General features: G+C 43.3%; 1 protein-coding gene across 1 annotated transcript in view; it reads left to right on the plus strand.

Annotated features, from left to right (window-relative positions):
* DTNB (dystrobrevin beta) overlaps window positions 1–27,771 on the plus strand; it is a 211,792-nt gene that overhangs the window by 17,021 nt on the left and 167,000 nt on the right. The window contains exons 2-3 of the mRNA XM_067470846.1: window positions 21,433–21,500; window positions 25,693–25,773. Of these exons, the coding sequence (XP_067326947.1) occupies window positions 21,433–21,500; window positions 25,693–25,773 (149 nt within the window). The remainder of the gene's footprint in view (window positions 1–21,432; window positions 21,501–25,692; window positions 25,774–27,771) is intronic.

The following is a 27,771-nucleotide window of genomic DNA, read 5'->3' on the forward strand; positions in this document are numbered from 1 at the left end:
CCTTTAGTCTCCTTTATTCAGAGAAAAAGCAGGTTATAAATAAACATAATAATAAATAATAATAATAATAATAATATCATCAGCTGGTGACCCAAAATATAATAATAATAATAATCATTCAGTTCTTGTGGGTTTTTTCGGGCTATATGGCCATGTTCTAGAGGCATTTCTCCTGACGTTTCGCCTGCATCTATGGCAAGCATCCTCAGAGGTAGAGGTCTGTTGGAATTAGGACAATGGGTTTATAATAATCATCATCATCATCATCACCAGCAGCAGCAGCAGCAGCAGCGAATGACCCAAAATGCTTACTGTACAAGGAAGCTGATGAAACCATGGATCATATCCTCAGCTGCTGCAAGAAAATCGCACAGACAGACTACAAACAGAGGCACAACTCTGTGGAACTTATGTCACAAGGACCACCTGCCAGCAGGAAACAATTGGTGGGATCATAAACCTGCAAAGGTCGTGGAGAATGAACACACAAAAATACTGTGAGACTTTTGAATCCAGACTGACAAAGTTTTGGAACACAATACACAAGACATCATGATGGTGGAAAAGAAAAAACTTTAAATGATTTATGTCACCATTCCAGGTGACAGGTGCATTGAGGAAAAACAACAGGAAAAACTCATCCTTTATCAGGACCTCAAAATTGAACTGCAAAAGCTCTGGCATCAACCAGAACTGGTGGTCCCAGTGGTCATCGGCACACTGGGTACAGTGACAAAAGACCTCAGCCGGCATTTGGAAACAATAAACATTGACAAAATCAAGATCTGTCAACTGCAAAAGGCCACCTGACTTGGATCTGCGCGCATCATTCGAAAAGACATCACACAGTCCTAAACACTTGGGAAGGGTTCGACTTGTGATTTTGTGATATGAAATCCAGCATATAGATCTCGTCTGCTGTGACATACTGTGGTTTTGTGTCAGTAAAATAACAACAACAACAACTCTCTCTTGGCAACCCTTGAAGTACAGCATTTAAAGAACATGATTATGTCCCCCCTCCTTCTTTGGCTTTTCTTCACAGATTGTTCTCCATCTCTCTTCCCTTCCTTGTTGCTCATCTCTGAACCACCTTGTCTATATCCTTCAAAATAGGTGCCCAGAACTAAAGGCAGGGCTCTGGATGAGACATGAGTAGCATGGAATATGGGGCACCATTACTTTCCTCAGCTAGGAAACTGCTTCCATTAATACAGACTGGAGTAGTGTTTGCCTTCTTTGTTGCATTGTCACACCCTTGGGCTCGTGTTCAACAATAATCCCAGTGTCCCTTTTTTAATGTTGTCTAATAAGCTGTTCCATACTGAGAAGAAATTATTGTTGCGGTTGCTGATATTAGAGCTACGAATCAATGTGTTATTGGGTTGTAGGTTTTTTGGGCTGTATTGCCATGTTCTAGAAGTGTTCTCTCCTGACATTCTGCCTGCATCTGTGGCAAGCATCCTCAGAGGTTGTGAGGTTTGTGGAAACTAGGAAAATTGGATTTATATATCTGTGGAAGGTCCAGGATCTGTTGGAGCTAGGTGTGAATGTTTCATTTGGCCACCTTGATTAGCATTTGATGGCCTGACAACTTTTAGGTGTGGCTTGTTACTGCCTGGGGGAATGCTTTATTGAGAGGTGATGAGCTGTCCCGGATGGTTTCTTGTCTGGAGTTTCCCTGTGTTTGAGTTTTGTTTTTTTATTTACTGTTGTAATTTTAGAGTTTTTTAAGTACTGGTAGCCAGATTTTGTTCATTTTCACGGTTTCTTCCTTTCTGTTGAAATTGTCCACATGATTGTGGATTCAGGAGAGAATGCTTCTAGAACATGGCCATACAGCCCTAAAAACCTCCAGCAGTGTATTGTCGAAGGCTTTCATGGCCGGAATCACTGGGTTGCTGTAGGTTTTTCAGGCTATATGGCCATGTTCTAAAAGCATTCTCTCCTGACGTTTCGCCTTCATCTATAGCAAGCATCCTCAGAGGTTGTATTGTTGAAGGCTTGTGAGGATGCAGATGAAACGTCAGGAGAGAATGCTTCTAGAACATGGCCATATAGCCCGAAAAACCTACAACAACCCAAACCTACAACATGGTATTGCCAGCCCATCATCTCTGGTAATTTTTAAAGTACCATGTCTAAAATTTATGATACTTTAAAAGAAAAGTATTTTATTTTTTATTTATTTATCGTGTCAGGAGCAACCAGACATTTGTATTACATTTTTAACAAAACAAACAAACAGACAAAACACAAAAGTTTGCAAGCTTGGTTAGGGTTACCACTCCAAGAAAAGGTCATACGGGTATAGGCCAGTGGTTCTCAACCTGTGGCTCCCCAGGTGTTTTGGTCTACAACTCCTGGAAATCCCAGCCAGTTTACCAGCTGTTAGGAATTCTGGGAGTTGGAGGCCAAAACATCTGGGGACCCACAGGTTGAGAACCACTGGTATGGGCGGTTTTGTGTTGCTAAATGGTGCAAAGGAGGAGAAATAGGTCCTGTGAGCACAGGGACTTGTATGCTAAATTTCATTTTAATATCAGTGTGTTGTAGATTTTAAATTGCATTGTTTTTTATTGATATTGTGAGCTGCTTTGTGTCTTGGGCAAGAGTCAACCATGGGATGATAATAATAATAATAATAATAATAATAATAATAATAATAATAATAAACAAAAATACTGGGTTTTGTGGTGCAGACTACGTTGAGCGTGCTGTTGGGGGGCTGTTTTGAACCTCCAGCTCAAAGTGTTTCCACTTGTGCCCTTGAAACGCAAAGGACGAGTATTCTGCAAGCAGCCTCGCAAGGTGTTGCTGGGAACAGGATCTCTTTCGAAGCAAGGTAGCCATCGTGAGATGCTTCCAGAGCTGTCGGGTGTCTCTTGTTTTATGTGCTTACTGTCTCTTTTTCCAGGCTTAGTCTCCAGTTGTGTTTGACCATCTGCTTCTCAAATGGCTGCCAAGTTACGGCTTACCTGGCGGTGCAGCGTTCTGGAGCATTTGGGGGAGCCTCCATAAAGAGTCGGTTGGTCTTTCATGATGAGTCAAAGGGGTGATTTTCTGAAGCCCCCCCTGCTCCTCCCACATGGTTTTGCATGGTAGGGTCTGCATGTGGCTCGTCTTCCCTTCTGGGCTGGGAAATGCCTTGCTAAGTTCTGCATTCAGTCTCGGCAGTCCTTGGAAGGAAAGCCCCAAGCAGGCTGAATAGCATTGGGCCCTACACAGGATCGCGGCCTGGTCCTTTCTGGGCTATTCTTTATCAATTACTTCGATGATGGAAAAGAGAGCATTACACTTTAAAGAGAGCATTAATCTTTATCAATTACTTCGATGATGGAAAAGAGAGCATTACACTATGTAAGAAAATTTTCTAAAATTTCTTTTCGTGGTTTGAAAGTGTTATTTCCTGTTTGAGTGTGTGGCACTTACTTTGCAAGTACGCTAGTTGTTCTACTCCAGAAATTTTGTTTTTGTGACTGCCACAAATTATGTGGAATTGGTTCAGATTCTGTGATTTATTGAAAAACTATCGCAAAATATGCAGTGGAATGTCCTGCAAAAACTATTTTTAATCAGTTTAATAAACTTTTCCCATGTTTTCATGATAGGACCAATTAAAAAATGGCATTTATAACCCAGGAACAAAATTTTATTTATTTATTTATTTATTATTCGAACTTATATGCCACCACTCCCCTGGGGCTCAGAGTGGCTTACAAGAATGGCTAAAATCTAACACAATTTAAAAACAATTTAAAACTATTTAAAAACAGCAATATCAAAAATTAAAGGCCTGTCGGAACAGGTATGTCTTACATGCCCTGCGGAAAGCTAATAAGTCCCACAAGGCACGGACTTCAGGTGGCAGAGTATTCCAGAGTGATGGTACAGAGTGTTATCATATTTGCAGATGACACCAAAGGGGGAAGGATTGCTAATACCCAAGAGGACAGATTCGGGATGATAAACGACCTTAACAGATTAGAGAGCTAATTGCCAGAACTAACCATATGAATGTCAACAGAGAGAAATCTACAGAACTACGCTTAGACAGAGCTATTGGATGGGTGACTTGACCTGGCTTGACATTCTTAGCAGACAACGAACGGAACATGAGTTAACAGGGCAATGTGATTCTAGGCTGCATCAATAGACGTATGGTGTGAAGGGAAGTCACAGTCCCACTCCAATTTGCTTTGGACAGACCTCAATATGCATATGGATATGGCTGGAATGTGTTCCAAGAAGCGGGGCCGAAATGATGAGTGGTTTGGAAGCCAAGCCATTCTTGAAATGTCTTTGGGAACTGGTGAGATGGACTTGGAGAACAAAAAGTGGAGAAGGGGACATGGAAACCATATTTAAACATTAGGGAAGGTGTTGCATTCAGGATGGGTTTAGCTTGATTTTGTTTTGCTGGTTCAGATTAGGATGGAATGGATTCAAATTGCAGGTAAAGAAATTCCTCCTAAGCATTAGCAAGCAGGGGCTGTGTGGCCATCTGTTGAGATTGCTTTGCATGTGCTTTCCTGCATGGCAGACGGTTGGACTGGGTGGCCCTTGAGGTCTCCCTCCCTGAGAAGACTTTTGGGGCTCTGGATCCATAAAGGGAAGGACTACCTCTGCTGTACTGAGCCCCCAGTCCTACTGTCCCTTTCTGCACCATTAAGGTTAGTGGGATTTTGGGGAGCAAAGGGGGGAAGCTGTGCTCACTCCAGCTTGACCCATTGATTTGGAACCCGAATGGTGAGGTCAACATTTAGGTCAATCCTGTGGTTTCAGTGGGACTGGAGTGGGGTTTGTTTATTTACTAGCTGTCCCCTGCCAGGCGTTGCTGTGGCCCAGTCTGGTGATATGGAAAATAAAGTAATGAGAAAGTGCTGGTTTCTAATATATGTCATGTCTTTCTGCTTGTGGGTAAACAGTATTTGTTGCTGTTTCTTTGTCAGTGTTGATGTGGAGAGTGTCTGGTTTGCCCACCCTGGAACATGCAAGATATCATTGTCCTTCTTTAAGGGCCCCTTTCAAATCTAGGATACTATATCTGTGAGTGTGTGAATCATATCTATCTATCTATATCTATCTATGGCTGGATGGCTCTTTGCCAGGAGGACTTTGATTACGTTTTCTTGCCCTGATGAAGGGAGTTGGATTGGATGGCCTTAAGTATTTTCTGTTGGTCATGGGGGTTCTGTGTGGGAAGTTTGCCCCAATTCTGTCATTCGTGGGGTTCAGAATGCTCTTTGATTGTAGGTGAACTGTAAATCCCAATGACTACAACTCCCAAATGTCAAGGTCTATTTCCCCCAAACTCCATCTGTGTTCATATTTGGGCATATTGAGTGTTTGTGCCAAGTTTGGTCCAGATCCATCATTGTTTGCATCCACAGTGCTCTCTGGATGTAGGTGAACTACAACTCCAAAACTCAAGGTCAATGCCCACCAAACCCTTCCAGTATTTTCTGTTGGTCATGGGAGTCCTGTGTGCCAAGTTTGGTTCAATTCCATTGTTGATGGAGTTCAGAATGCTTTTTGATTGTGGGTGAACTATAAATCCCAGCAACTACAACTCCCAAATGACAAAATCATAATTTTTTGAGTGATGGTCAGTCCTTGTGTTGTGAGACGTTTTGTTGCCAAATTTGGTGTGATTTCGTTCATTGGTTCTTTTGTTTTTAAGGAACTCATTATGCACAGATATAGATATGTAGATATATATAGATAGATAGATTTACAGTGTTTATATTCCGCCCTGTCAAATATTCAATGCCATTTAGACATGCAACATATGAAACATATATAGTGAAGATACAGAAGCAATTTAACATTCCAGCTTTCTGACTTCATGAGGGTATGCTCAATTCCGGCCACAGGGGGAGCTGCCGCTTTACTGTCCACTTGTGATACTGAGTCCTTGATGGAGTACTTCCTCATTCTTGCGCACACTGCTAGAAGGTTTTATGGTGTTGTTAATTAGATTCCTCACATAAAGCGGTACCTAAATTTCCTACTTGACAGATTCAACTGTCTTTTATTTATTTATTTACAGTATTTATATACCGCCATTCTCTTCTCACCCCTGGGGGGATTTTTGGGCTGCATAGGTCAACAGCAAGCTAGGCTATTAATGATTAGGACTCACTCTGACCCGGGCTGGCTTTGAACTCATGACCTCTTGGCCAGTAGTGATTTAATGCACCACACCCTGGTTTAGGCCTTTGGGTCCATCCATTTGGTGCATGGCACTGTTAAGTTGTGGCTTTCTTTGACTTGGGCAGGGAATATGCTGACAGTCCCAGAGAGCTCAATATCCATGGCCTTGGAACATATGTTCCACCCAGGCGCACGGGTGACATTTACACTGTGCAAGGCTGTTGGCAAAGCTCTAACAGAGAGCATTGTCTCGGTCACATGCCACGACTAGGGTTTCTGGAAGGGAATGGGAATGAATGGGACATTTCATTGCGGCAGAGTTTGAGCCGTAGGTCATTTTGAGGCTGTTTAGTCACGCGGGACGGATAGAATGGCAACCAACAAGGAGAAGTTGAACCGGATGGTTGGTGTCACCTGTTAGAGGGGGCTTGATCACCTGAAAAGCTGGCTTCAAGGTGTTCGGCCTGGGGAAAGGGTTGGGCTTTGTGTTTCCTGCCTGGCTCCAGGGCAGTTTCTCCATCCTTGGCGCCTGTCTTCTCTTCCTCTCCGAAAAAGCAGCCTTTGGCACTAGGCAAAGAGAAGCCGTTTGGGCCTCCAACTCCCAGAAACCACAAATAAGTTGTTCAAGTTGTCTGTGGTTTCTGGGAGTTGGAGGCCCAAACCGCCAAGAAAACCTGGCATAGAGAGTGGAAGCAGTTGCGATGTTGTGAACGAGGTGCTGGGGAATGGAAAGCAGAAAGGGCTGGTGTTGGGTACCGTCTGGGTCTGTAAAAAGGTCGGCCCAGGTGCCAGCAATTCTGTGACATTTGAGGCCACAGTTTGGCTTCTGTTTTTGAAAAAGGGGACTTTGTAAAGACTGTGAGGGAACTGGGAGTTTAAATTCTGGAGTTAAAATTGCTGGATGGACAACCTTAAATATGCAGATGATACCACTTTGATGGCTGAAAGCGAGGAGGACCTGAGGAGCCTTCTCACCAAGGGGAAAGAAGAAAGAGCAAAAGCTAGAAAACCCAAGATGATGGCAGCTAGATGTATTGATAACTGGCAAATAGAGGGAGAAAACTTGGAGGCAGAGACAGGGTTTGTATTTCTAGTTGCAAAGATTACTCCAGACTCAGACCACAACCAGGAAATCAGAGGACACTTACTTCTTGGGAGGAGAGCAAGGACCCATCTGGATAAAATAGTGAAGAGTAGAGACATCACTCTGACAACGAAGATCCGGGCTGGATGAATGCAAAGCTGGGGTGAAAATTGCTGGAAGAAACATTAACAACCTCAGATATGCAGATGACACCACTCTGATGGCCGAAAGCGAGGACGAGCTGAGGAGCCTTCTAATCAAGGTGAAAGAAGAAAGCGCAAAAGCTGGGTTGCAGCTAAATGTCAAAAAAACCAAGATTATGGCAACAAGAATGATTGACAACTGGAAAATAGAGGGAGAAACCGGGGAGGCCGTGACAGACTTTGTATTTCTAGGTGCAAAGATTACTGCAGATGCAGACTGTGGCCAGGAAATCAGAAGACGCTTCCTTCTTGGGAGGAGAGCAATGTCCAATCTCGATAAAATAGTCAAGAGTAGAGACATCAGACTGGCAACCAAGATCCATTGCCTAGTCCAAGCCATGGTCTTCCCTGTAGTCACCTACGGATGTGAGAGATGGACCTTCGGGAAGGCTGAGCGAAAGAAGATCGATGCTTTTGAGCTGTGGTGTTGGAGGAAAGTGCTGAGAGTGCCTTGGACTGCGAGGAGATCCAACCAGTCCATCCTCCAGGAAATAAAGCCTGACTGCTCACTGGAGGGAAAGATACTAGAGACAAAGTTGAAGTACTTTGGCCACATCATGAGGAGACAGGAAAGCCTAGAGAAGACAATGATGCTGGGGAAGATGGAAGGAGAAAGGAAGAGGGGTCGACCAAGGGCAAGATGGATGGATGGGATCCTTGAAGTGACTGGACTGACCTTGAAGGAGCTGTGGCTGGCCACGGCTGACAGGAAGCTCGGGCCTAGGCTGGTCCAGGAGGTCACGAAGTTAGAATCATAGAATCATAGAATCAAAGAGTTGGAAGAGACCTCATGGGCCATCCAGTCCAACCCCCTGCCAAGAAGCAGGAATATTGGAAGTTGGAAGCAACTGAATGAATAAACAACAACAGCAACCTGTTTTGAGTTGCAAACAAATTCAACTTAAGAACAAACCTACAGAACAGCTCTTGTTCGTAACTTGGTCACTGCCTGTAGTGACCACCTCTTTGAAGGTGAGAAGGGTCGGTATATAAAACCTTGAAATAAATAAATAATAAATAAATAGATGTATCTCTGGCAGAGGAGAATGAGGCATAGCCAGTGCTCTGTATGAACTTATGGTAGACACAGGAGAGAAAATACTCAGGGTGCTCAGAGATCTTTTTTGAAAGGGAAAGCCTTACTTTTATTGTTGCAGGTAATACATCTTGTACAAAAGGGTGTATAGACAAAGGAAAGTTTCCTAACTTTGGTGGAAAAGTCCCTAATGCAGACTCTCCTGTCTGTGTTGTGAGACCCAAGGCCACTCAAGGCTTCTGGGAAGAAGTGACCTCTCCATCCAGGCAGGAATCGATCTAATGAATGCTGGAGGGACATCTGGAGGGAGGGGGGCTGTGAGGCTAGCAGGCCCCCCTCCTCTTTGCTCCCGAGGCCACACACAAACAAGGACCCCATCCTTTGTTTTGGGAAGGAAGGGCTTGTCTTGTAGCCCTGCCTTTTGCTACAGCGACTGCTGAAGGTCCTGCAGAGGAGCAGTCTTGAGAGCAGATGGACAGCAGCAAAGAGCAGCACGTCAAGTTCTGTCTCCTTGCATTGCAATTCGAGCAAGAGCAGTTTGCCCTTCGGTGCGCTTGTGGGAAGAAAAGGACATGTAGCATCCCTCCAAAATCCACTCTTAGGGGCTCCGATCACAAACGACTGTGGGCTGCGTAGGAGTAGATATGCAAAACAGTGCCCTTGCAAGTTGTGAGTGTGTTTGTGTGCATTTGTGTGTACGGCAGGGAGTTCTATGGTTTTGCAAGCGTTTAGTGCTGCTGCTGAATGTTCTCTGGGCTTGGAAGATGTCCTTAAGATTTTCCATCCTCCGCAGCCGAAAATGGAGGGAGAAAAGAAGGAAGGAGCCTTGTAGGCCAGCTGCTCTTCCAGCTTCATCCAGAAGAAGACGGCAGCACTGGGTTTTGCAGAGCAAGTACAGGCATAGGCCGGGATGCAATGCATGATACAGATGCAGATTAGTTCATAAAATCAATGTGAGTGTGTATCATTAATTGAGCTTAATCACAAAAGTCTTGTCAGGCAGTGTCTTCTTCCAAAGAGATACAAAGGAAAAATACTTAGCTGAGTGGACTACTACTACTACTACTACTAATAATAATAATAATAATAATGTGTTGTCGAAGGCTTTCATGGCCGGAATCACTGGGTTGTCGTAGGTTTTTTCGGGCTGTATGGCCATGTTCTAGAGGCATTCTCTCCTGACGTTTCGCCTGCATCTATGGCAAGCATCCTCGGAGGTAGTGAGGTCTGTTGGAACAAGGAAAAAGGGTTTATATATCTGTGGAATGACCAGGGTAGGACAAAGGACTCTTGTCTGCTGGAGCTAGGCGTGAATGTTTCAACTGGCCACCTTGGTTAGCATACAATGGGCTAATTTATTTACAATTTAATACAATTCGAGAACACAGAAATGCTGGACCACTCTCACAACCACCATGTCAGACTACACAGAGAAGCCATTGAAATACACAAGTATGTGGACAATTTCAACAGAAAGGAGGAAACCATGAAAGTGAACAAAATCTGGCTACCAGTATTAAAAAAACTCTAAAATTGCAACAGCACAACAACAGAGAGGAAGCAGGCAGGGACATCTAATTACCTCTCAACAAAAGTTTGTCCCAGGCACAGTCAGCCCAATGTATGCTAATCAAGGTGGTCAGTTGAAACCTACAACAACCCAATAATAATAATAATAATAATAATAATAATAATCGACAACAGATTCCACATGTAGACTCTGCAAGGAAGCAGATGAAACAATAGATCCCATCCTCAGCTGCTGCAAAAAGATCACGCAGACAGACTACAAGCAGAGGCACAACACCCTTGCTCAGATGGTTCATTGGAACTTGGACCACAAATACCGTGTGCCTGCGCCAAGAACTGGTGGGATCACAAGCCAGAAAAAGTTACAGAGAATGAACATGCCAAACTCCTCTGGGACTTCCGGATTCAGACAGACAGAAATTTGGAGCGTAATACTCTTGACCTCACAATCGTGTTAAAAAACAAAGTATGGATCGTAGATGTCGCAATCCCAGGTGACAGCAGGATTGCAGAGAAGGAACTGGAAAAGCTGACACAATATGAGAATTTAAAGATTGAACTGCAAAGACTCTGGCACAAGCCAATCAAGGGGGTCCCAGTGGTGATGGGCACACTGGGTGCAGTGCCTAAAGACCTTGGCCTGCACTTAAACACAATCGGTGCTGACAAGATTACCATCTGGCAGCTGCAAAAGGCCACCTTACTGGGATCTGCACACATTATTTGCCAATGCATCATACAGTCCTAGACACTTGGGAAGTGCCGACGTGTGGTCCAATACAACAGCCAGCAGAGTGATCTTGTCTACTGTGGACTCATCTTGTTATGTTTCAAATAATAATATTAATAATAATAATAATCACCACCACCACCATCATCATCTTTATTTATACCCTGCCACTATCTCCCCAAAGGGGACTCAGGGCGGCTAATATGAGGCCAAGCCCAAAATTACAATACAGCAAAATAAAATACAAGCAAACAAACAAATAATATCATCAAAATGAAACACATGAAATAACAGAATATAAAATAAACAAATGCAAAATAACATGAGAAATAAGACACAGTGGGCAGGCCAAATGCACAGGGTAAAATTGATAAACACTGGGTGAGATAAGTAAATGGGGAAGAATGTATCTGAGGGGGGAGCTCAGAAGGGGCAAACAGTGTGGTTGAGCCTTCATTAACTTTTTTTGTAATTTGTATGAATTGTATTTTAATGTATTTTATATTGATGATGTATATTTGCTTTATCTTACTGTATTGAATCCTCTGTTGTTAGCTGGCCTGAGTCCCTCTCCGGAGGTCGAGAAGACCGGGTTATAAAAGCTCTAAATCAGTGGTTCTCAACCTTCCTAATGCCACGACCCCTTAATACGCTTCCTCATGTTATGGTGACCCCCAACCATAGTTTCGTTATTACTTCATAACTGTCATTTTGCTGCTGTTATGAATCGTCATGTAAATATCTGATATGCAGGATGTATTTTCATACACTGGACCAAATTTGGCACAAATACCCAATACACCCAAATTTGAATACTGTTGGGGTTGCGGATGGGGGATTGATTTTGTCATTTGGGAGTTGTAGTTGCTGGGATATATAGTTCGCCTACAATCAAGGGCATTCTGAACTCCACCAATGATAGAATTGTATCAAACTTGGCACACAGAACTCCCATGACCAACAGAAAATACTGGAAGGGTTTGGTGGTCATTGACCTTGAGTTCTGGGAGTTGTAGTTTACCTACACCCAGAGAGCACTGTGGACTCAAACAGTGATGGATCTGGACCGAACTTGGCACAAATATTCAATATGTCCCAATGTGAACACTGGTGGAGTTTGGGGAAAGTAGATCTTGATATTTGGGAGTTGTGGTTTCTGGGATTTATAGTTCATCTACAATCACAGAGCATTTTGCACCCTACCAATGATTAAATTGGGCTAAACTTCCCACACAGAACCTCCATGACCAACAGAAAATACTGTGTTTTCTGGTGGTCCTCGGTGACCCCTCTGACACCCCTCGTGACCCCTCCAGGGGTCCCAACCCCCAGGTTGAGAAACACTGCTCTAAATAAATAAATAAGGGTGGGAGAAAGTGCATTGTGAGGACAGAACTGTAATTGGGATGGACATGATATGGGGGTATGTGTTCACTTGTCAAAGGCGCACCGGAAGAACCAGGTTTTAAGTCTTTCTTAAAGGCTGCCAGGATGGGGGCTTGCCTAATCTCACTAGGTAGCGAATTCCAAAGTCGAGGGGCCGCAACAGAGAAGGCTTTCTCCCTCGTCCTCACAAGGTGTGCTTGTGATGAAGGTGGGAGCGAAAGGAGGGCCTCCCCAGAGGATTGAAGAGATTGTGCAGGGTTATAAAAGGGCGTGCGGTCATGAAGATAGGTGCGTCCCAAACCGTTCAGGGCTTTGTAGGTGATAACTTGCAACCTTGCATTGGGACTGGAAAATGAAGAGCAATCAATGGAGCACCTTAAACAGGAGGATAGACCACTCATTGTAATTTGCTTCAGTTAGTAGTTTGGACAAATCGAAGTTTCTGGGCCGTCTTCAAGGGTAGCCCCACGTAGAGTGCATTGCAATAGTCCAATCCAGAGTTAACTAAAGCATAGACCACCGTGGTCAAGTCAGGCTTCATGAGGTATGGTCATAGCTGGTGCACGAGTTTTAATTGTGCAAAGGTCCTCCCAGCCACCGTCGACACCTGAGCATCGAGTATCAGCGCTGAATCCAGGAGGACACCCAAGCTGTGGACCTGCATCTTCAGGGGGAATGCAACCGCATTGAGCACAGGTTGCCAGCTTATACCCTGACCTGGAGGACCTCTGTCTTGTTGGGATTAATCTTTAGCTTGTTCACCGTCATCCATATCATCACAGCAGCCAGGCACTGGTCCAGTGTTGTTGTTGTTGTTGTTATTATTATTATTATTATTATATTTATTTGTACCCCGCTAACATCTCCCGCAGGACTCGATGCGGCTTACAAAGGCCAAGGCCTCAATAAAAACAACAGCATAACAATACACATAACATTTCATGCAAATCAAAACATTAAGCAATAACAGTAAACAATAAGACAATACACCATAACACGATAAAACTAGAGCCGGGCCAAATGTAATGGGCACAGATTAAAAAGTGCTGAGTATGACAGGTGAAAAGTAGGGTAAGGGCAATGTGCAGACAATCTTAAATCTCTACTAAAATGCTTCTGGGACATATTGCTGGAGTTTCCTATTCTGGAAAGGCACAGGTCTTCAAACTCTTCCTAAAGACTGCCAGTGTAGGGGCCTGTCTGATGTCCTTGGGGAGGGTATTCCAAAGTCGGGGGGCCACCACAGAAAAGGCCCTGTCCCTCGTCCCCACCAGACGCGCCTGCGACGCAGGTGGGATCGTGAGCAGGTCCTCTCCAGATGAACGAAGAGAACGCGTGGGTTCATAGACAGAGATGCGGTCACGCAGGTAGGCAGGTCCCAAACCGTTTAAGGCTTTGTAGGTGAGCACCTGCACCTTGAATTGGGGCTGGAAAATGAACGGCAGCCAGTGGAGCTCCTTAAACAGGAGGGTTGACCTCTCTCTGTAAGGAGCACCAGTTAACAACCTGGCTGCCACCCGTTAGACCAGTTGGAATTTCCGAGCTGTTTTCAAGGGCAGCCCCACGTTGAGCACATTACAGTAGTCCAATCTAGAGGTGACCAAGGCATGGACCACCCCGGTGAGGGGCTTCCTTGGATTTAGGTGGAAAGGTGTAATAGAGTTGAGTGTCATCTGCATAGAGATGGTACTGAACTCCAAAATCCACTTGCAAAGGGCCCTCATAGCCCAGTCACGGGCTTTTAGAAATGCAAGCTTAGTTTCAGAACTAATGAGGTAGTTAAAATGCATCAAACTGGCAAAAAAATAATACCCAACCCAAGCTTCAAAGGAGATAAAGCTGTAAAACATCAATAGGCATTGATCTGCTTTCCCCCTGTGACTCCACCTGAAAAGGATGCTTTGGGGAGGAGAAAAGAAGACCCAACTTTCAGGCTTTTGTGTCCTCCGCTGCAGAACTCCAGGACCTTTTTGGTATGGAAGGAGGGCTCTGCTGATTTATGGGTTTCGTGGCAAAGGAGGAAAGTGCAGGACGGGCCTTGGAGGACTGGAGATAAAGCTGAAATGCTGAGGAAAGCTGAAACACATCCCGGGCTTCTTCCTCTTATCAGATCTAACCTCCGTCTCCTACAACTTGAGAATATAAAGTATGTAACTTATATCTTAGGAAATATGAACAACCTCCCTGGTGCCCTTTGGAAATGGAAAACTGCAGTCAGCCCTCCCAAGTTGGGTGTTTTGGATTATTTTGCAGATTTGGTGTCCTCTCTGAAAACCTCTATGTCCCTCAGTGTGACTCTATGGACATATGCTGGACCTAGAGATTCCCAGAGAGAGAACAAACACTTTTCTAGGAATCTTTTTTCCTTTTCACAAGGGTCTCATGGACCCCCCTCCCGGCTGGCTGTTTAGGCCCCTCGTCTTTATTCAGGCGCTGTTGATGCAGGTGTTGGGGATCAGCCTGATCTGTGTGAACCTGATTCCTTGATAGTATTTCCAACTGAGCAAGCCACTGAACATGTAGTTTTCCCTGACAATGTGGAAACTGGTGTTGATGCTGAGTTCAGCGGCGGGGAAAATGAAACTGAACAGCCGGATGAAAATGTTTTGGAATCCAGCCGTGATAGCTCTCCACCTGGGTTTTTTAATGAGGACTGAAGGGAACAGATAACGAGAGACAGGAGTGATTCACAGTTCCTACGAAGGTCAAATAGATTACAGGAGAGACAGGCCCAGGCTTCAAAGTCAAGGGGCGTTTCAAGGACTAGTTTCTTTGGTATAAGGGGCCGCCTGCCGGGTGCCTCCTTAGATCAAGCAACGTTTGGGACTGTGGCTGTGCCTTGGCAGAATTCCTGTGTTCCATGGCCAGTAATCCCAGAGGCTTCTAGTTTTCAAGTACATGGTTAGCGAGAGGCTAACAGGTTCCTGGTTCTTGTATTGTGGTTTTTGGAATTTTGCTCAAGTTCAGAGATTTTCCTGACTGCTGTGTTTCTATGGTGGCTTTTTGACTTTGCATTTAACTTTCTTTTGTAGCCAATTTTTCATCAATAAAAAAGGATTGTTTTTCCTACAGTCCAGTGTGGTGGATTTAATCTTATGGTCTCGTTTCTTGGTCTGGGATGCAACAGCAGGAAAGATGCAGCCAGCACTTGATTCTAAAATGCATGCCTTGCCTTTCAATTAAAAATCTGCAATACAATTTGCAGGTAGAGAGGCAGGCTCCATTTAGGAAAATAGGAAGAGAGTATGTAAAATAAGAACTTTCTTTTATTTCGTATCAAAAGCATTGCATCAATTAGTATAAAACTGATAAAAATAGAAGGACATTCCACAGATATATAAACCTCATTTTCCTAGTTTCCAACAGACCTCACCATCTCTGAGGATGTCTGCCATAGATGCAGGCGAAACACCAGGAGAGAATGCTTCTGGAACACGACCATACAGCCCGGAAAACACGCAACACAACCCAGTGATTCTGGCCATTTCGACAATACAATGTAGATCCAGTCAAAGTGCCTTTCTAAGCATAGCAAGGTTGAGGTGTCTAAGCCACCGGCTCTGGGAGCTTCAGGAAATGTTCTGTCCGTATTTTCTTTATTTACCTTCCAGGGAAAAGGAGGCAGGAGGCCTCTGCTCGGAGGAATCCCTTCCAGAGATGGTTGCATCCTCTCTCTGGGCCTCAACCTTGGAGAAGGTGTCCTATTTCTGTGGAGTAGACCTCTTAGGATCTGAGCCTTGACCCTAAATCGAGTAGCCACTGTTAAAAGGAGCACAGGTGGCTAAATATCCTTTGACCAAAAACGGGCAACAGCAACGGCATTGTCTGTAGCCTCCAACAGTTCTTCCTCTGTACATGAGGCAGGGCATAGTGGACAAGCATAGAGGTGCAGAGTTGTCTGTTCTGCTCCTCAGTCATACAAGGTTATTTATTTATCGTGTCATCAGCAACCATACCATTGTATTACATTTCTAACAGAACAAAACAAACAAAAAAAAACACAGATTTTGCAAACTTGGTAGATGATTAAATGTCCTTTGACCAGTATCTGGCCACTTGGAGTGCCTCTGATGTTGCCGCAAGAAGGTCCTCCATTGTGCATGTGGCAGGGCTCAGGGTGCATTGCAGCAGGTGGTCAGTGGTTTGCTCTTCTCCACACTCGCATGCCGTGGATTCCACCCTGTAGCCCCATTTCTGAAGGTTGGCTCTGCATCTCGTGGTGCCAGAGCGCAGTCTGTTCAGCGCCTTCCAAGTCACCCAGTCCTCTGTGTGCCCAGGGGGAAGTCTCTCATCTGGTATCACCCATGAATTGAGGTGCTGGGTTTGGGTCTGCCACTTTTGGACTCTCACTTGCTGAGGTGTTCCAGCGAGTGTCTCTGTAGATCTAAGAAAACTATGTCTTGATTTAAGTCATTGACATGCTGGCTGATACCCAAACAGGGGATGAGCTGGAGATGTCTCTGCCTTGGTCCTTTCACTATTGGCTGCTACTTCCCGGCGGATGCCAGGTGGTGCAATACTGGCTAAGCAATGTAATTTCTCCATTGGTGTGGGGCGCAGGCACCCCATGATAATGCGGCATGTCTCATTAAGAGACACATCTACTGTCATACAAGGTGTGGGATTCTTTTAGGTCATGCTATTTTGTCAGGTTGTCTTTTGATCTGTCCACTCCACTTCTGAGTCTGTTCAGGGACTTCCAAGTTGCCCATTCATGGTTTGCCCCTGGAGGAAGACCCTCCCTCATGGGGGGCCATCCATTTGGGATTTCCTGGTCTAGCTGCCCAGAGGGATACTCTTGCTGTTGCTGGGGGGACAACAAGATGAGTGGTGGTTCTCATGAAGCTTTCCCTTGATTTGAGTCTACTGGGAGGAGACTGGTAGCCATGCAGTGGGTGGCTTTCACAATGTTCAACCTTATTTCTCTCACATTTAGCAGCAATTTCCCGTTGTATATCAGGGGGGGGCAATGCCAGCTAGCTTGTAGAGTTTATCAACAGGTGTAGGTTTAAGACATCCTGTGATTATTCTGCATGTTCCGTTCAATGCTATGTTCACCTGCTTTGCAGGCTTATACCAAACAGGGCAGGCATACTCAGCAGTTGAGTAAGACAACACCAGGGCTGATGTCCTTATTAATTTTTATATTATTTAATTAATTATGTCCTTATTAATTTTATATTATTTATTTATTTAATCTTAATTTTATTAATTAATTAATTAATAAGAACTGAAAACAGTAGTGAACTGAATGAAAAACACGTTGAAAGCAGAATTACAAGAAGAAGGCCAAACCTGAGCTGGTGCCATTGGGTGGACTGCCTTGTCCCATGGCAAAAGAATGCCCTGATGGCCTCTCTGTTTCTAGTCCCCTTAAAACAGGGTTATTATTTGGTTGTTGTAGGTTTTTTTCTGGCTATATGGCCTTGTTCTAGAGGAATTCTCTCCTGACATTTCGCCTGCATCTACGGCAAGCATCCTCAGAGGTTGTGAGGTCTGTTGGAACTGGGAAAATTGGGTTTATATATCTGTGGAATGTAAAGTCAGGGAGCACCGTAAATGTGCTTTCCTGGTCCTTAGTTTTTCCAAATTTTGTGCGTCTTGGAACAGTTTCAAGAGTTATTATTGACTCTTAAAACCCTTCTTGGCCTAAAACAACGCTTCTCAACTTTCTCCAGTTGTTTTGCTTCTGAGACCTTTGCTTTTCCTTCCCTTTCCCTGAACACCTTCTCTCTTGTTCATCTCCTTCTTGAATTGCTTTGCTCAAAGCTGGACACAGGTTTATGATCCCAGGTGAGGTCTGGGTAAAGCGGAATAGAATTGGATTGGACTTCCTTTGATCCAGACTCCTATTGATGCAGTTCAGTTCTGGAAATGGAACACAGTTCTGTTTCCCCTCAACCAAAAGAACCACGTCCCAGGCAGTTGGCTCTGTGCGTGTATGTGCATGTATGTAATCTATACAGCTCCTTCTTCACACCTTGTATAGTTTTTGGGTGTCTCCTAATGTGCAGTGGTTTCAGAAGACATGGTAGAGTCAGGTTTAGAGGCAAAAAAGGATGCTCAGATGTTTTGTTTTGATTTTTTACTGTAAACATCAGGTTCCCTTTGGGGAAAATGGTCATGGTTGCCGCTGAGGCCGTTACCTACAGCTGATGAGCTCCAAAAAGAGCGAAACCTGTTAAAATAGGTCCTGTAGTATTGGCCGAGTGAGCCGTTCTTTGCAATGGGCACAGCTGCTCTCAGAGGATTTCTAGTACTTCAGAGTCCCCATGTACACATAGCATATCGTAGACTCATAAGAGTTGGAAGAGACCTCCTGGGCCATCCAGTCCAACCCCATTCTGCCAAGAAGCAGGAGAATTGCATTCAAAACGCCCCCGACAGATGGCTATCCAGCCTCTGTTTCAAAGCCTCCAAAGAAGGAGCCTCCACCGCATTCTGGGGCAGAGAGTTCCACTGCTGAACAGCTCTCACAGTCAGGAAGTTTTTCCTAATGTTCAGGTGGAATCTCCTTTCTTGTAGTTTATTTATTTAAAACTTTTATATCCCAATCTTCTCACCTCTGTAGAGGGACTCAGACCGGCTTACAGCAAGGATTCAATGCTACTAATAAAAGTTAAAACATCATACAACAATACATGATTAAAATACATATAGATAAAATACATATATTCCAAATCGCCAAGGTAAAATCATGTTCAACTCAGTCTGCTTATGTGGTCACTCACTTTGGTCTGTAACCAGTCTCAGTCATTATTCTGGGAATGCTTCATTCCATAACCAGGATTTCACTAGCCTCCTGAAGGACAAGAGTGAGGGGGCAGATCTAATCTCGCTCGGGAGAGAATTCCATAGCCGAGGGGCCACCACAGAGAAGGCCCTGTCTCTCGTTCCCACCAAACGTGCTTGTGAAGGTGGTGGGACCGAGAGCAGGGTCTCTCCGGAAGATCTTAACGTCCTTGATGTTTCATAGGGGAGAATACGTTCGGACAGGTAAACTGGTAGTTCGGACAGGTATATTGAAGCCATTGCTCCATTGCGACCTAGTCTCCAGGGCAGCAGAGAGGAAGCTTGCTCCCTCCTCCCTATGACTTCCCCTCACATCTATATACATGGCCCTCACCCTGTCTTCTCTCAGCCCTCTCTTCTGGAGGCTAAACATGCCCAGCTCTTTCAGCTGCTCCTCATAGGGCTTGTTCTCCAGACCCTTGATCATTTGAATCGCCCTCTTCCTCTGGACACATTCCATCTCCCTTCAATGGCAGTGTCCAGAAGTGGACACAGTGGGATTCCAGATAACGTGGTCTGACCGAGGCAGAACAGAATAGAGAGGGAGCATGACTTCCCTGGATTTAGACACTGTATGTCATGAATAACTTTTCCCACACTGGGAAAGAATATCCCATCCTCGTCGCCAATTTTTCATGAATAACTTTTCAATTATTTGAAGCATAGGTTCTTTTTATTGCAATTTCCAGTGTGAGAGGGTGTATCAGATTTCAGAACTTTTACACAAAGAATGATACTGGACATACAGATTCTATGCAACTACATTGGATTCACAATTACACAGCTAACATACAAACTATGGAGAGTTACATGTTCAGTCACCTTTCACACATATGTACATGCATCCATCCTCATGCATCCAAATTTTCCATACCCTTTTCTCCCTCCATGGAGAAGCACCTGTCAGGCCAGATCCTGCTTTCCTGCCAACGCATAGTTCCAAAACTTTCATAACTTCATAACTTCAAAACTGGATGGCTTTTGGCGACTTTCCAACTCTAGGACTGTGTAGCTTGATTCTCAAACTCTAGGCCTCTAGGTATTTTGAACTTCAGTGCCCAGAACCCATGGCTGCCTTGGGCAATGATCAGAGATACTGGCAGCTGGAGTCCAAACCAGGTCAGAGTTTGGAAAATTGTACAGATTTACACCAAAACAAAGGATGACTTGGAAGTTTCTTTCTGCTTCTGGCCCTGGGTTTGGTTCTTTTAAGTCTTCCTGAAGAGCTAGACATTTCTAGAAGACCTCTCGCAGAATCTCTGAAGTTCTGCAAAGTGATGCTGTGTTTAGCTTCTAGGGGAGGTTGACCGGAGAGCTGTCCCAGAAGACCTAGGCACTCCTGTCCCCTCTGCTCCCAGGATTGGGGCTGAATGGTTTCCACTAGGCTTGGGCAATCCATGGTTCTAAATGGTTGGGGGACGCCTGGCTCGAGAGCAGTACGTGTGAAAAAGATCTTGGAGTCCTCGTGGACAACAAGTTAAACATGAGCCAACAATGTGATGTGGCGGCAAAAAAAGCCAATGGGATTTGGGCCTGCATCAATAGGAGCATAGTGTCTAGATCTAGGGAAGTCATGCTCCCCATGCTCTATTCTGCTTTGGTTAGACCACATCTGGAATATTGTGTCCAATTCTGGTCACCACAATTCAAGAGAGATATTGACAAGCTGGAATGTGTCCAGAGGAGGGCGACTAAAATGATCAAGGGTCTGGAGAACAAGCCCTATGAGGAGCGGCTTAGGGAACTGGGCATGTTTAGCCTGAAGAAGAGAAGGCTGAGAGGAGATATGATAGCCATGTATAAATATGTGAGAGGAAGCCACAGGGAGGAGGAGGGAGCAAGCTTGTTTTCTGCTTCCTTGGAGACTAGGACGCAATGGAACAATGGCTTCAAACTACAAGAGAGGAGATTCCATCTGAACATTAGGAAGAACTTCCAGACTGTGAGAGCCGTTCAGCAGTGGAACTCTCTGCCCCGGAGTGTGATGGAGGCTCCTTCTTTGGAAGCTTTTAAGCAGAGGCTGGATGGCCATTTGTCAAGGGTGATTTGAATGCAATATTCCTGCTTCTTGGCAGAATGCGGTTGGACTGGATGGCCCATGAGGTCTCTTCCAACTCTTTGATTCTATGATTCTATGATTCTATGGTTCTAAAGTAAATACAAAACTAAAGATCTGGTGGTGAAAATTACAGAACTCTAACAAAACTCTCAAAATTTCATAATAAATGGCAGTTCCTAATAATAAATAATTTAATTATTATTTCATTAATTCACCATTAATGAAATAATAATTAAATTTTGAAAGTTTTGTTAGAGTTCTGAAATTTTCACCACCAGAACTTTAGTTTTGTAAGTACTTTAGAACCATTTAGAACCATGGATTGCCCAAGCCTGGTTTCCACAAACTGAGTGCGGCATGTTCTGCTGGAAGAGGCGAAGGGATGGGGCGACTGGGCTCAGAGGTCTCACCCCAGTACATTGACCCTGTTTGTCTCTTTCTCTGCTTTGTCCGTAGGATGATTGAGGAGAGCGGGAAGCGGAGGCGGACGATGGCCGAGAAGAGGCAGCTCTTCATGGAAATGAGTGAGTCCAATCCCTTTCCTTCAGGGAGATAGAGCGGAATATAAATAACGATGATGATGATGATGATGATGATGATGATGATGATTATTATTATTATTATTATTATTATTATGCAGGATTAGTCCCTTCATGAATCCTTTTAGAAGGATGTTGCCCAAGCCTATTTCTCAGGGGAGACTTGTTCGGTATTTTTTACCTTAGCATTTAGTATGTGTACAAATACTGTATATACTCAAGTATAAGCCGACCTGAATATAAGCTGAGGCACCTAATTTTACCACAAAAAATTGGGAAAACATATTCACTCAAGTATAAGCCAAGGGTGGGAAATACAGCAGCTACTGGTCAATCTTATATATATATAAATGTAATATTCTAGGTTCTTGTGTGTTTTTTTGGGCTATATGGCCATGTTCTAGAGGCATTTCTCCTGACGTTTCGCCTGCATCTATGGCAAGAGGATGCTTGCCATAGATGCAGGCGAAACGTCAGGAGAAATGCCTCTAGAACATGGCCATATAGCCCAAAAAACCCCACAAGAACCTAGTGATTCCAGCCCTGAAAGCCTTCGACAATACAATGTAATATTCGTTTGTGGGAGAAACATAACTCAGAAACCACTACATGGATTGACATGACATTTTGACACAATACACCTAATAGTCCAACGAGTGTCCATCACCCCTAAACACACACAAAAATAGCAGAACAAACTTTAAACCCCACCAAAAGTAACCATATATACATATACACATACATTCATATACGTATACACATGCATACATGCATACACACACACACACATATATATGCAAGCACACACAATTTATACATACATTTACACCTACACACATATATACACACATATATGCATATACACAAGGACACACATATACACAATATACATATACACATATAAACACAGAAATACACACACATATATACACACGTATACACACACACACACATATATACACACATACACAAATATACACACACACATAAACACATAGACACACAAAACACATATACATAGAATGGGCCACAGCAACGCGTGGCAGAGGATGGCTAGTATACACATATAAACACAGAAATACACAAATACACACACACACACATATACACACACAAACACACACACACACACACACACACATATATATATATACATATACACAAATATACACACACACATAAACACATAAACACATATACACAGACTGGGCCACAGCAACGCGTGGCAGGGGACGGCTAGTTTCAAAATAAAAATAGATACCAATAAAATGATATTAATTGAGGTATGCGTAGGTTAAATATTTTTGAATATTTACATAAAACTGTAATTTAAGATAAGACTCCCCAACTCTGATTAAACCATTTTTCTAATCTTCTTCAATGTAAATGTGCTTACGTATCCTCCCAGTAATAATAGAGTAAAATGATAAATGTAATAATAACAGTAATAAATACAGAAAAATAATAAATGTAATAAGAAATAGAGTAAAATAATAAATGTAATAAAATAATAATAATGAGTAAAATAATGTAAATGTAATAATAATAGTAATAATAATAAATACAGTGTGACGATGTGTAAATTTTATTCCTTTGGTTATGTGTAGTTTGGACAATGGTTTAGGGATGGTAAGTATGGGAGGTTATGTTTTGTGGGAGTGGCTTGGCGTTAGCTAAGTTGCCATAGCAACAGGGGCGGAGCTAACCGCCTCCTCAGAGGCAGCTGTGTTTTAAAAATCCAGTCAGCGGCCGGAGAGCTGCTGAGAAAACACTGAATCTTTTGGTGGAGATTCAGGGAATGTGTCTGTAGCCAGTGTGCTATAGGGAAAAACTGAATCTCTTAGAGATTCAGGGAATCAATTGGTGACCAAAGTGGTTGCAGAGAAGGACCCGGTACAGGGGGTTGTTGATTCTGAATTAAGAATCAAAGTTTGGCTGGGTTTAAGCCTGTTGTGCCAGCTGTGAAACCTTATGAAGTGTTTGCCTGAGTTTACTCATGAAACCTTTCCAATGTAACCATCAAGATTTATGCCTCTTTTGAAGAAACAGTTAAACTTATTATACTGCTGTTAAAATAAACTTGTTACTGTTCTCCTCAAGTCCTGCCTGATACAGTTTCTTCTAAGTTGAACAGCCTGCAATAATAAAGTCAGCCAGAAACAGTCCCTTTATAAAATAGTTCCTAGGCTGATAGTGATCGTTGCCCGGCTTCCCTCATAGATTAGGTGGCAGTGGGTGCTTTACCACGCGCACCTTCACAATTGGTGGTATTCGGTGGCATTAAAACGGTCATCGTTGCAATTGGTGGCAGCAGTTTAATAACGACCTCTTCACATACAGTAAAATAATAAATGTAATAAAATAATAATAGAATGAAATAATGGAAATGTAATAATAACGGTAATAATAGAGTAAAATGATAAATGTAATAATAATAAGAAATAGAGTAAAATAATAAAAGTAATAAAAATAATAATGAGTAAAATAATGGAAATGTAATAATAATAATACTAATAATAAATAGAGTAAAATAATAAATGTAATAACAACAATAATAATAACAGAGTAAAATAATAAATAACCTTGACTTGAGTATAAGCCGAGGGGAACATTTTCAGACTAAAAAAGGACTGAAAAACCCAACTTATACTCGAGTATATACGGTAACTCTGGTTATTGGCAACGATTGAGTTTGCCTGATATGAACAGCAGACCTGTTAGCTGTCTTGTGTATAATCAGCACTGAATGTTTACGTTATATATGTTCTGTGATCCTCCCTGAGTCCCCTTCGGTGTGAGAAGGGCGGAATATAAATACTGTAAATAAAGAAAGAAAAGGCTGTTTTCTGCTCTTTTGGAAATTAGAACATGAACCAATAGATTCGTATGAGAAGAAAAGATACTCTGCCTAAACATTTAGACAAATGCATTCCATCTCAATATTGCGTTCCTCCTTGGCAAGGTCACCTGAAAAACTAATGCGGTTCTAGGCTGCACCAATAAGAGTCTCATCTTGCACTCCAGATCAGGAAAAAAGCCCTCTGATTTTAAAACACACCACATGAAGAGTGAAGAAACAAATCTTCTTTTATTGAAGCTTAGTAAATAGCCAGAAGAAATAAATGCTTGTAAGAAAATAAGAAAGTTCCAAAAAGTAATAAGTTCATAAAAAGTAGTAACACAAAGCAGTGCCCACACCAGATATAAAAGCAATCCAAAACTGCATTAATTCAGACAGGAATCAACAAGATGCAAAGACAATCCAAAAGGCTAAAAAACCCCACAGGAACAAGACCCCTTGAACAGGATTTTCATGGCACATGAACTTGATTTCCAAACAATGCCTGATCTAACAGGTTTCCCCTTGAGGCAAACCTTATATCCCAAAACTCAGAAATTGGTTTCACTTTCACCCACATTTCCCCCTTATCAGACGAAGTGTTTTAGAGCAACATAAACACTGAGTTTGCTGTCGATCCTGGCTAATCTATTGCCGCCTATTCTTCAGCTTGTATTAATTGTACTGTTTTATTTGCTTTATTTTGTTTTTACTGATGTGTCGTTGGGCTTGGCCTCATGTAAGCCACCCCGAGTCCGCTTGGAGAGATGGTGGCGGGGTATAAAATTATTATTATTATTATTATTATTATTATTATTATTGCTCCCTATCTGGCTCTGGCTGCTCATTAAAATTCCCAGGTGTCAGATTGTTTTCCAAACTCAAATCTTGAGAGCTCACAGAAAGAGGGAGTAAACCATCATCCTTAAGCCCAGCAGGGATATTCTCATGAGAAACTGCCCTTTGCACTGGGGCCTCTCTGTCGTTGTCTGCCTAAAAATCATTGACCAAACCATCTCCATCTTGTACCTCAGCCTCAGCACCATCATTTCTCTCATCATTTCCCACATCATTTCCCACATCAGGATCCTGAAACACAAACACAGGCTGATTCCCAACATCTCATGCCTAGATCAAGGGAAGTCATAGTCCCTCTCTCTTCTGCTTTGTCTGGCCTCTTCATTTGGAATAATAACTCTGCGTCCAGTTCTGGCCAAAGCCATTCAAAATATATGAATGAGATGGTTGCCCAGGGAATGACAATTAAAGTGGTCAAAGGAATCTTCACTGAAAACTGGGGAGATTTTTAATGGGATTTTCCCCCCTTTAACTTCACAGGAGCTCAGAACTTTGACGTCATCCGACTCTCAACATATCGAACTGCCTGCAAACTGAGATTTGTGCAAAAAAGATGTAACCGTAAGTTGAACCGTTCATGTTTTGGGGAAGCAACTTACTTAAACACATGACCCCTCCCATAAACTCATTACCACTTTTTGCACTGTCTTTACCGTCTTCTGATTAGTGTAAACCAAGCATGGGCAAACTTGGGCCCTTCCTCCAGGTGTTTTGGACTTCCAACTCTCACAATTCTGAACAGCTTACCTGTTTGCCCCTGCTTGTTGTACACAAACAGAAACCAGGGGTTTATCCCCAGTAAACAAATGTGGAATAACCTTATTAAAAACGCAAAGCCCCAACAGATTGTTCCTCCTAATGCAAGAATGAGAAATCCCAGAGAAAAGTGGGATTGGACAGCACTTGTAGGACTTCCAGCAGATGCTGAGGATGGAGGTCACCTCTGTGTTGGAGCTCAGCCTGTGATTGTGTTCCAGGATCAGGGTGTTTTGGATGTGGGGAGTGATGTCAATGAGTTTCAAGATGGCAACGGTCTGGCCAATGATATTGATGCAGAGAATGACCAGGAGATCCCTGTTCAAAATGTTCTTTCCCATGAGATTGTCCCTGAAGGGTGTGGGGATGATGGTGTGCTACCTGAATTGCTACCAGAGGGTTCCCAGGATTTGGGGTTTGAAAACAGCTCGGCACCTGGTCCAGCTGCAGAAATTAATGAGCAAATAGAATCATAGAATCATAGAATCAAAGAGTTGGAAGAGACCTCATGGGCCATCCAGTCCAACCCCCTGCCAAGAAGCAGGAATATTGCATTCAAATCACCCCTGACATAGATAGATGGGAGGAGATTAGTCAAAACAGAAAAGCTGAACAGTGGCTTGGGCATTCTGCCAGGCTCAGAGAGAAAAAGATAAGAGATTCTCAGCTAAAGCGAGACCAATTTCTGAGCGCTTGGGATAGCTTAATAAGCAGATAAAAGTTCCAAGAACAGGAAATGTAGTCAGATGAAGCATCATTTGGAATCAAGTCAAGATCTCGTTCTTGTTTCTTGGAAGCCTTGCTTGGAAGATACATGTTTAAGTGCCTTTTGTTTCATGGTTTTGATTCTTGGATTCTATGATTTTATATTCATGCCCTGGATTTATGTTTCCTGGTTTTTTGGATTTTATTAGAGAAGCTTTGCCTTTGTTTTCATGGACTTTGCTGGACTATTACCCAGGACTACTTGTTTCTGCTTATCTTCTTACCTAATTGGATTTACCTGTTTCTTTAAAGTGCTTTTTTACTTTACTGCTTTTTAATTATCTTCAATAAAAGGATTGTTTTCCTATTCAGCGGCATGGTGTTTAAAGTCAGAGGGCTTTTCCTGTTCTGGAGTGCAACACTCTGCCTTGTTTCTGATGGTCGGAGAGTTAGCCGAATACACGCAAGTGTTTCTATAGAATAATCTGGTGGAATCTGGTTGGAATCTGGTGGAGTCTCCTCCTCTGGAGGTCTTTAAGCAGAGGCTAGATGGCTCTCTGTAAGGAGAGCTTGGATTGGGTGTTACTGCCTTTGGGGTCCCTCCTAACCCTAGTGGAATATAGATTACATAGGAGTCCAATGGAGTCTCCACCTCTGGAAGTCTTTAAGCCAGTGTTTCTCAACCTGGGGGTCGGGACCCCTGGAGGGGTTGCGAGGGGGTTTCAACGGGTAACCAAAGACCACCACAGTATTTTCTGCTGGTCATGGAGGTTCTGTGTGGGAAATTTGGCCCAATTCAATCCTTGGTAGGGTTCGAATGCTCTTTGATTGTAGGTGAACTATAAATCCCAGCAACTACAACTCCCAAATGTCAAGGTCTATTTCCCCCAAACTCTACTAGTGTTTACATTTGGGCATACTGAGAATTCGTGCCATCAGTGTTCACATTTGGGCATATTGAGTATTCGTGCCAAGTTTGGTCAGGTTCCATCATTATTTGAGTCCACAGTGCTCTCTGGATGTATGTGAGCTACAACTCCCAAACTCAAAGTCAATGCCAACCAAACCCTTCCAGTACTTTTTGTTGGTCATGGGAGT

This window comes from Anolis sagrei, chromosome 1 (genome assembly GCF_037176765.1).
Source record: "Anolis sagrei isolate rAnoSag1 chromosome 1, rAnoSag1.mat, whole genome shotgun sequence".
NCBI classification, from domain to species: Eukaryota; Metazoa; Chordata; class Lepidosauria; order Squamata; family Dactyloidae; genus Anolis; species Anolis sagrei.